This window comes from Falco cherrug, chromosome 6, assembly GCF_023634085.1.
Source record: "Falco cherrug isolate bFalChe1 chromosome 6, bFalChe1.pri, whole genome shotgun sequence".
Classification (NCBI taxonomy): Eukaryota; Metazoa; Chordata; class Aves; order Falconiformes; family Falconidae; genus Falco; species Falco cherrug.
The window spans coordinates 52,137,661-52,147,686 of record NC_073702.1 but is presented as its reverse complement, the minus strand read 5'-3'; the positions used below and the strand labels follow the sequence as shown (position 1 = coordinate 52,147,686).

Sequence of the window (10,026 nt, the reverse complement as noted above, 5' to 3'; positions counted from 1 at the left end):
AAGACAGAAACTGATCCCAATGCTCATTTCCACTAAGCACATCGCAGAATAAAGAGGAAACACATAGCTGGGGAGCAATTCATAATGACTTCAACTTAAGTCTTGACTTACAGCATCATGGTTCACTGACTACCCTGGCCACTAGCTATTACCAGTTTTTATTCCAAGGAAGGTGGCAGACACATGGTCAGAGATAAGAAACTTCGGGAACCTACTTCCAGTTTCTGAGGGGTTGGTTTACACCCTGGAATCCGATGCTTAATGGTCCTTCTGTTAGAGGTTTTGGTTTTTTTTCTAATCCTTAGTATTTTAGCTCTAGGAATTCTCTATCCATTTCCAGACCTTTCTGGCATCATTCTAAATCCTTTTCTTCAGATACGAGTTTTACACTCTGGCCTTAAAATGCAGCTATGGATTATGCGTTCATTATACATCTGAACACAAGCAGGATCGTAACACTTACAATACCCTTGTAAGTATTTGGATAAAGGACAGCCTTTGAAAGCCCAATATCCTATGGGAAATGCTACGACTGATTCACCAGGTGCCAATATTCTGTCTGGTAATTCACAATTGGTACTCTTCCAATTAGCAGCGGGAGACATAACCACTAATACTGCCAGCTGCTACCTGGACTGCCTTTCTTATCTGTCCTCTTTTTCTTTTCCTAGCCTGTTTGACCTCTTGGATCTTTTGAGAGAGATTCTGCTACAAGACAACAGCATTAAAACAATGATGCAGTCACAGAAAGGACAAGTAGCATATCCCAGATATAAGGCAGGGAAACGATGAACTGCGAAGGCAGGAGTTTTGCTGGGCAGAAAGCATTTGGGGCGTGAGGAGGAAGGCCTGAGCTAGCAGAGTGGCTGTTCTCTGTCCTGGGGGCTGCCTTGTTGGGGGGGCTCAGGGCTGTGCACACTCAAGTAGGCCGAGTCGTGACCTTCTGCACCTGCCAGCTGCGGAGGGAGGCACAGATCCTGCAGGGCTCATAGCCATGTTTTTGACCCCGCTGATTTCAGAGGATGGCCAGCAGCTGCACCCATGCTGGTGTGTGGGCCTGGCTCCCTGCGTCCCTCCCTGAGCGGCTCCGCAGGACTGCGGGAGAGAGGGGCTGCCCTGCGGCGGGGCTGCAGGGTGAGGGGGACCGGGCTGGCGCGGCTGGGGACGGGAGTCAGCTGCGGGGCGGCGGGGAGGCCGGCCGGGCCCGGGAGCAGGATCCCACCGCAGCCCCGCAAAGCCCAGAGAGCGTCTCCCAGCCCCGGACGCGGGCCCGCCGCCCGACCCTGCGCATCCACCGGCTGGAACGGCGGAGCCTAAACCGCAGGCGGAGACCGAGCGCACCGCTCCCGCTGCCCGGGGCAGGCAGGCGGGCTCTGCCGGCAACCCCCGGCCGCCGGTCGCCATGGCAACCGGCCAGGCCGCAGCCCGCCCGCCGCCTGCCCGCGCCGTGTTCCTCCCGCGGGGGCGGCCGCCGCCGCAGGGTCCGCGTCCGGCGGCGCCGTCCCTCGCTCCGCTCCCCGGCCGCCGGTAGCCGCCGCCGCCTCTCCTCCCGGCGCCGGCAAGGGACTGCCCGCGCTCCCCTGGCGGGGGAAGGCTGCAGCCGCCGGGCTCTGCCCGCGGCGGCCAGGGCCAGGCCCGGCCCCAGCCCAGCTGCGCCACCGGGGCCTGCCCGGGGTGGGAGAGGAGGAGGAGGAGGAGGAGGAGGGACTCCGCAGCGGCAACAACTGACGTGTCCCCGCCATGGAGCTCGGCGTGATTCATCAGGGGCGGCGGGGCGGCAGCGGGGTGCCGCACACTGTCCCCGCGTAGGCACGGCTGCGGCGGGGGCAGCCCCACACCGCTCAGCCGCCCTCCTCCTCCTCCTCCTCGCCGCCCGCTCCGCTGCCCCCGCGGATACGCGAGGATCCCGGGGGAGGCAAGATGGAAGAAATCCTGCGAAAGCTGCAGAAGGAGGCGTCGGGGAGCAAGCACAGGGCCATCAAGGAGAGCTGCACCTGGGCCATAGGTAAGGTGCAGGGGGCGCGGGCAGCGGCGCCGGGCTGCCCCCGCCGCGGCCGGGCTGCCCGCGGGGGAGCGGAGCGGGGCACGGCCCGGCCCGGCCCTGCCCGTAGCGGTGCGGTGCGGGAGCCGCCGAGGGACAGGTTTTGTAACGGCGGGGGCAGGGACACCTCAACAAACTTGCTCCGCGCTGCCCGCCGGGCCTTCTGCGGCTGGGCCGGCACCGGGGCGCTTCAGGCGGTTCAACGCGCCCGGGAGCCCCGCGCTGCTGGAAGGGGCTGAGGCGCCCCAGCGCCCCTCGCCGCCCCGGCGCCCCTCGCCGCCCCAGCGCCCCTCGCCGCCCCAGCCTGCCGGGCCTGCTGCGCGGTCTTGCGAGGCAGGTGCGGCTCTCAGTAGCTGTCATGATAGTTTCTGTGTATGTTGGGGAAGGGGGGGTGTCTTTTCTATAAAAGCCCCCTCCCCTCTTCCTAAATCATCGTCAAAAACCTCTCCAGTACAGTTTTCACTGCTGGTTTATGTTTGGGCAGCTGTTTCAAAATCTGGATTTTTTTGACTGGATTCCATGAGCCCTTTTATCCTTGCCATATAATGGAAATAATGATCAATAAAAGGAGTTGTTCTTTTAAAGGAATAGGCGCTTAGGTACCTTTCAGCATCCACCCATTTTCAGAGATTGGCTGTGACTTGAAGTGCTTTTGATGCTAACTACCTGGAGCACTAGTCAGCAAGACCCTTGACTTACATCAGCATAACTGCAATACTTAAAATTGCTTTACATTTTTATTTTTCATCCATACATAGTTAGAGCAATCTGCGGTAGTTCGTACCTGTTGCTGTCTTAATACTGGCCTTTCATCGTGATGTTCCACGAGTTGCTTCGTTAATTGGGTGTTATCCTTGCACAGCAGCCATGGTAATATCCTCTATACTGTGCCAGTTTTAGTATGTGTGCTGCTGAAGTTGTTGATAGGTGAAAGGGAGTTCACTGAGGAAAAGATGGTACTTGGTGCCTTCTCGCAGGGCACTCATTGTCCTGACAGATTCATGCAAAGCTTTGGCAACTTGGAGCAGCAGTGATTGTTATTCTGATGTAGGTATAAACTTTAGGATTGTTGGTTCAGAGACTATAGGCAGGTGCATTACTATGGTTGAACTCAAAAGTTTCTTTTAAAAGCCCTATCATTTCCTTTGGTTATACAGAAACCTTGGATTCTCCTGATGCTGCTGTCAAGATACCTCCATATCAGCTAAGGTAAGAACATTTAATGTTGACTCCTGTGGAACTATATTTGTGAAATTGAAGTAAAAATTTGAATTCAAAGTGAGGTAGACAGAGGAGGGGGCTGAAGCTATGCAGTTTCTTTAGTTTGTAGATGTACATGTCTAGGCTGGTAGTAGTGGATAATTTGCTGATGAGCTCTTGGCCTCTAGCAATGAAATGTAAGGAAATGTGTTAAAAAGGGCATGAGTGTGTATAATGGTGACACTTGGTTACAGAGAAGGGCAGTGTTATGGTCTAAAGAGTTTGCCTTCTGAATGGCAGCCTTCAGTATAAGTGCTGATGCTTCTCAGTCTTCTTAGTATGCTCTTTTTTTTTTTTTTAAATCTAGATCAGTTTTTGTTTGCTGAAAATAGATATTCTAGAAACGGAAAGGTTATATCATCATATAGCTAGGACACTGGGTAGGAACTAAAACAATACAGTTTCTATGCCTGCTTCTTCCTTCAGCCTGCTACATTATCTTGAGTAAGCCTTCTCCCTTCTTCCTGCCTCCCTTTGTACACCTATCAATGGGAGAGGTGGCACTGCACTCATTCGTAGAGCTATAGAAGATCTCATTTTTGAAATTCTGATTGCTATGGAGAAAGTAAACAGGCAAAATTATTCTCTGTCACTTCTGACAGAACCATTAGGAAGCAGCAAAAGAAACTAGCAAGTGCACTTTTCAAATCAGGAAGACACTATTTCATACAGCTTATGGTTAAAATGAGAAATAATTTAGGCTTGCCTTATTAGGGAATGTAATAGATGCTAAAAGTTTGCATGGATTCAGAAAGCACCTCAACAAATCCATGGAAGAAATTGATTGCAGTCGTATGAGATGCAGAAGTACTTTAGTCAGAGATGATTGAATTTATAAGAGAGTATGTAGGAGTGTTGCTAGAAATTTGGCCTGTCCTGTAGTCCTCCTAGATATCTGCTATTATCTGTGGACAGAGGTGACACTTTTTTACCACAATATTTTTACCACAATATTACTCTCTTGGGAGAATTTTTATCACCTTGTTAGTCCCCACTGCTGCTTTCAGATATGCTTGGTGCAGCTTTGTGCAAGGGAAATTAAGGATTGAAGATCTAGATATTCCAGAGCAGTTACCAAACAGGGAAGAAATAAGAGCAGTTCTTTTGCTGCTCTAAAATCCTGTCAGCTGCAGTTCACAAAGGGCCTCAAGTCAGCAGGGAATGGATGTTGCACAAGTCTGACCTGACCAGTGCCAGACACATGCATCCAACACAGGCTGGGCAGCAGAGAACAGCTGAATGAGTAATTCCCAGTAGCTCCATTAGAATAGATTATGTTTATTTGGCACTATGGTTGGACAAAACGTTGCTCTTTATCTTCCCATTTATCATGCTTCATCTTTAATACAGTGTATGGTCTCTCTGTTTTTAAGTACTATTCTCGTTCCCTATGAATCAGTTAGCTGTTATCACATTTCTTCCTTTTTCATTTGCTTACTGCCTCTTTACAGATATGCATACCTTTTCCTCTTCTTTTTCCAATGTTCTTAATGTTGTGTTTGTTTAGTTGTTTGGGTTTTTTTCACTGTAAATCCTAATCTTTTTAAATAAAGCTAATACCTCCACAGGTGTAACTATGATAAAGGAAGCTCTTAACGTTAGACTTGTTAGTGACAATGCGCTCAATATTACTGGATGTTTTACAAAATGAAGGATGCACTAAAGAATTCAAATAAAAGCTTTGGTTGTGGGGTGCTTGGTATTGTTCTGCTACAGAACCTCAGACAGTGTGGGAGATGTTGCTGTCACCATTACCCTGAGCTTACTCTTCTTTCTCTGTTTAACAAGCTACTGTCAGATTCCACATCAGTGCACTGGGCCACGTCTTGGGCTGGAATTTGCCAGCATGATGTGAAAATTAGATAAAGGTTCATCTTTGCATGGTGCTTGTTAAAGAACAGCTCTGTCACTGCTTGGTTCTTAACACTGTAAAAGACTAGCCTTGAAAATGGAGCGATGGCAATGACCAGAAATGCAGCCAAGATGGGTGCAGGATGGCGGCATCCTGACGGTGCAGCTTTCCTGCTTTCATATTTATCGGGTGCAGATAGTATCATCTACACTAACGCAGATCTGTGCCTGACTGCTTATCTGCTTTGAATCTGCCATTCACCCTTTCTGCTATAATATTTTTGATTGTAGTAGCAGAGCCTGGGGATGTGTTCTGGAACACTCCATGATACTAGAGTTAGAGTGAACATACCTATAATCTTTCCACCAAGTAACCCTAGTCTACAACTCAGATCTGAGATCCATAGCAGCAACATACTGAAAGTGTGTTAAAGGCATGCTGTGCGGCAGATAGTTCAGGAGAAAAATAGGTATTTGTGAGGTCTCTTCCAGGAGCAGCAGCTGAATGAGTATTTTGACTACTGTCAATGCAGTGAGGACATTCCAGCTTGTTTAGTAGGGAAGTTTGCTGCATCCTGAGAATATACTGGATACAAGGAAAGGGCGTCAGCACTTCTCTACAGTGTGTTTGGGGAAATTAATAATCTCGGGCACATCTGTACTGCATAAGAATGGGGGACAGATTCATGAGCTGTCATGTCCAGTTGAGACAGATACTAACTCAGTTTCAGAAATAGCAAATCTAGTTAAGTATCCCAATCAGTATTGTTTCTGTTTCTCCACAGAGCAGTGTCTGGTTTCTAGTAGCGAGTTATGCTTGGTATTATTGCCATTTAACAGGTTGGCCATGTCCTTATTTGAGGAGTTCTCCCTCTGGAACTGAAGAATGAAGTCTGCTGATGAGAATGAGAATGTGTAAACTGCATACTCCCCCCCCCCCCCTTTTTTTTTTTTACTTAAAAAAAGCCCATTTACTGGTTTTAATACCATAGTTCTAGATTGAATAGAGGTTCTTCATAGTGTTATCTTTTAAGACCATGATCCTAGTGTGAGAGTTGGGAGACAAGATATCCCTTTGCATTTCTTAAGACTATGACTAGTTGAGTTCAAGTTTTTTTTTACGTGTATTACATCAGCTACATACTTACCTCCATGATACTGTTGGGGTAGGTTACTTCTATATTCTGGCTTGCTCCTGCCCTGTCCGTAGCTTCTCTTTTGTGTTGGGCCTCTATTACTTAACAGCAGGCAGGCCACCTTATAGTTCCCTGAAGTCTGTGCAATTAATTAGGGGGTTCACCTCTAGCATTTGTATGGGAGCTGTTTCCAGCACTTGTCTGGTAGCAGTTTAGATAGCATGTGCCTGCTATGTTTGGGAGCACCTGGGGTACTTTTGCTGCAAGGGAGTGCAATGACTGGACATTCAGCCTGGAATGTCATTCTTTAATTAGTTTGATAGAGATCTGTTGGGTATATCTCTAGGGAGCTAAATGAGACTATTTTGCTGTTCAGCTTCCTTTGATGTTAATTGGACTTAAGAATCCAAATCCCAGTTAATGACTTTTAAATAATGCCCCTCACTAGAATTAATATGCAATGTCTCACTTCCTAAAGAAATACAAATCTCCAACAAATAGTGGAGTTTCCCACAGAAACGGTCAGCTCTGCCCTGAGGCAGGAATATGTGTGTGCTTTTTGAGTACTTTAATCTTCTTTACTCTTTCATACCCTTGCTTAATACTCTGATCACAGGTTAAAGTGGACCAGGATGGAAATGACCTTAAGTCAGTTCAAGGCTTTGCCATAGCTGTCCTGAGAATTCTTGAGAAGGGAGAGTCACATAACCCATTGGTAACTGGTCTGTTGTTGCCTGCCTACTACAGTGGCGTTTGTCTCTGAGCAGGTGTTGTGAAGGTTTGATGCATACGAAGTGCTTGAGGAGGCTGGGTGGATGACTTATAAATAATGATTTGGATAAAAGGAATTGATGTGCTGGTGTTTTAATTGGTGGATTGGTCACATGGAAAATGGCTTAAGAGACCTTAATGTTGTCTGCTAGCAAACCATTGTTTGCTCTAAGTTGGAGTTTATTCACTTCAGTATTTTCAAGACAACAAATTCTGCCCTAAAGCAAACAGTCTACACTGAATAAATCTGTCTTGGCTAATTCCTGACTAGTTTCTCCTTTGTGATTTTAGAGTCTGAAATATGATCCATGAAAGGTAACTGAACAGACACAAGAAAATGAGCCTTGAAAAAGAATGTTTGATCAGAGCAGTTTAATACTCATGAGGATTATCTGCATATCAGTGAATGAAATAAAAGTCTATACAGTGCTTGCCAGTCACATGCTGCTTTGAAAAAACTTGTGTTTACCAGAATTTCTTAAGAGTGGCTTATGTAATTAAATCATGCCTTATAGGCTACGTAAAGCTTCGTGGCTTGCTGTCAGCATAGACTTGGTGCTGCAAAGAGGAGGTTGTCTGGGCCTTCTGAGGGAGGCTGTGACTTGGTGGGTAGTTTGGTTGTTGTGTTTTAGTATTGCTGTCCTCACCTTCACTGGAATCTGGAATCTTATATATAGAATTTCTTACCATGTCCCTGCCATGCTTCGTTAGGAATTTATTATCATTATTTATTATTATTATTATGCTAAAGAGATTTTCTCATAGTTCTAAGACATTTCCAAAAATTTCCAGGTGTTACTACTATCCTGTAATTACTTTTCTTTTGTTCTGATCAGAACAATGGGAAGTTACACTGTTTTGCCCTTTTGTCAGTGTAGCAGAAGCATCATTGCCGACTTGAGTTCGAGCTGTTTTGTGGAGCTAGTGTGGCTGTTGTCTCTTTATTCCCACAATAGTGTGGCTGAGTGCAGAAGATGATGCATAGGCAAGACTCTCAATAGTATAAACTGCGGTTCATGCTAGTTTAAAGTTTGCCTTTTGGACTTTAAAGTAATGGCCATGAGACATGTTGATGACTGAGCCATTCTGGCATAGTAACTGATATAATTTGCATTCCTTCAAACAAGAACCAGAAGGGCTTTCCAAATGCTTACTTATCTCTTCAGCATAACTGCATACTGCACCTCTGTGTACCTAAAAGTTGCAGAAAGTAATTGAAATCGAATGGAGGTACAGGCTCAAGCCTTCAGAACACTGACTCTGGGTGCCTAGTTGGAAAAAGATGGGTCTTGGCTTTCAGAGGTGCTGAGCATTTCCAAGTCCTGTTTGTGCTGGTAGGAGTTCCTGTGTTCATTACTGCAAAAGCTTGAATCCCTCTGGTATTTCACATTGGCCTTTCAAAAATAGCCAATATTTCTGGAGTTACAGCTGGAAAGTCAGAAGTCAGTGGTGAGCAGGGTCCTCTGTAATAACTAGTTTATGTCTAGTTCTGTCTGTCCTGTTTGTCTCCCAGTCCTGTTCATCTTGGTGCTGGTTTCTGAGGGCAGTTTGTGAACTTCGGGAAGCCGGTGCAATGAAGAGCAGTCAGAAACAAGTAAGCCTTAAACTTAGCTGAACTCTGAAATACTATCCTCCTTGCATTTTTATGTTTTCCTATAGTCATGGGAATTTGGGGATGAAAATGGTAGTTCTACTCTACCATTTATTTTTTATGTCTCTAGCTTTGCATTTGACATACTTCTTGAGAAGCAGCTGCAGCTTACAAACTCTTAAATAAAACATACTCATTTAATTTACATGTGCTCAACAAATAATAAAAGCAGTAACCATGGTGTGATCGTCACCAAACATCCAATACCACAGAGACTTTCAATCTACTTAGCTTTGCAGATAATTCATCCACTTAATCTTGAGGCTTGGGATGCATTTTGGCTTCTCCATTGTGAAGAAATATTTGTGATTTTACTATTTCATTCTTCTCCCATCTACTTTATTTTGTTCATGATTTCTGTTAGTTTCTTTCTATTTGAAGTGTGTAGATAGGGAAGCTGATACATATAACAGATCCCCTGACCAGAAGAAAGGAGCAGGGAGGTAGGAATAACTGTCTGTGATGGGTTTTGTTGGAGTTGTTTTTAGCATATCTCTATTTTATTCTTTTTCATTTTTAAAATACTTCCTGTACTTGCTGCCACAACCCAGCATTAAGTGCTCCTGTGCTTTCCTCCTGAACATGATTGCTGGGTGTGTGACTCATGCTGCTCAACCATTACATGGTCTCTGTCTGGCATTCAGCAAGTGGACGATGAGTTCCCTGGCAGGCATGTGACCAAGAAGAGATTCTAGTGGCGGTGTAGATTGCTGAGCTGCATGTCCTGTGTTGGCAGTTTATAGGCTGGATCCAGACTTTTGGGGCATTTATGTAGCTCTTCTGGTATTTGGAATGGTGTATATACTCTGGTCTTGGTTTGAAATGTTGCATTCCTAGGTCTAATTTTGGAGGCTGAGTGAGGAGAGGAGATTAGTGTTTAGGAAGTCAGTGTGGCACTGTCTGATGCAGTATTTGGATCAATCTGTATGTTTAATCTGGGGTATGTAATTGGTCCTGTTTCTTTTCTGATGGGCAGGTATTTTTATCTCAGTAGAACCTTGCATCTGTTCTGGGACCCCAAAAGACAGCAGTGTTGCAGAGGAAAAGTGTGTATATAGTCAGTTTTCATCATGCGTTTTTGAACTCTTGCTGTCAAGACAAGATTCCAGAAGTGTTGGAAGGCCTCTAGATCTAAGAATCCATAAAAACCTGTCAGCCAGGGTTATGGCTCTTGAAGGTATCAAAGAAGGTGTGGTATTGTCTTGGGAAAACAAGCATAGTTTTTGAAACATTATTTCTGTTGCTCTAATTTGTGGGTTGTTTTTTTTTTTTATTGTTAAAGTGAAGTGCTTGCTGTTTCTGAAACTAAATTTCTG

The 10,026-nt window shown here is 45.8% G+C and overlaps 1 protein-coding gene across 4 annotated transcripts in view; it reads left to right on the top strand.

The window, feature by feature from the left end:
- The first annotated feature begins 1,693 nt into the window (after positions 1 to 1,693).
- The window catches only part of ARFGEF3 (ARFGEF family member 3), a 96,657-nt gene continuing 88,324 nt past the window's right edge, over positions 1,694 to 10,026 (top strand). For all 4 annotated transcript variants that reach the window (XM_055714107.1, XM_055714106.1, XM_055714104.1 and 1 more), the window contains exons 1-2: positions 1,694 to 2,005; positions 3,199 to 3,250. In XM_055714107.1, coding sequence (XP_055570082.1) covers positions 1,921 to 2,005; positions 3,199 to 3,250 — 137 coding nt within the window. In that variant the 5' untranslated portion in view covers positions 1,694 to 1,920. The remainder of the gene's footprint in view (positions 2,006 to 3,198; positions 3,251 to 10,026) is intronic.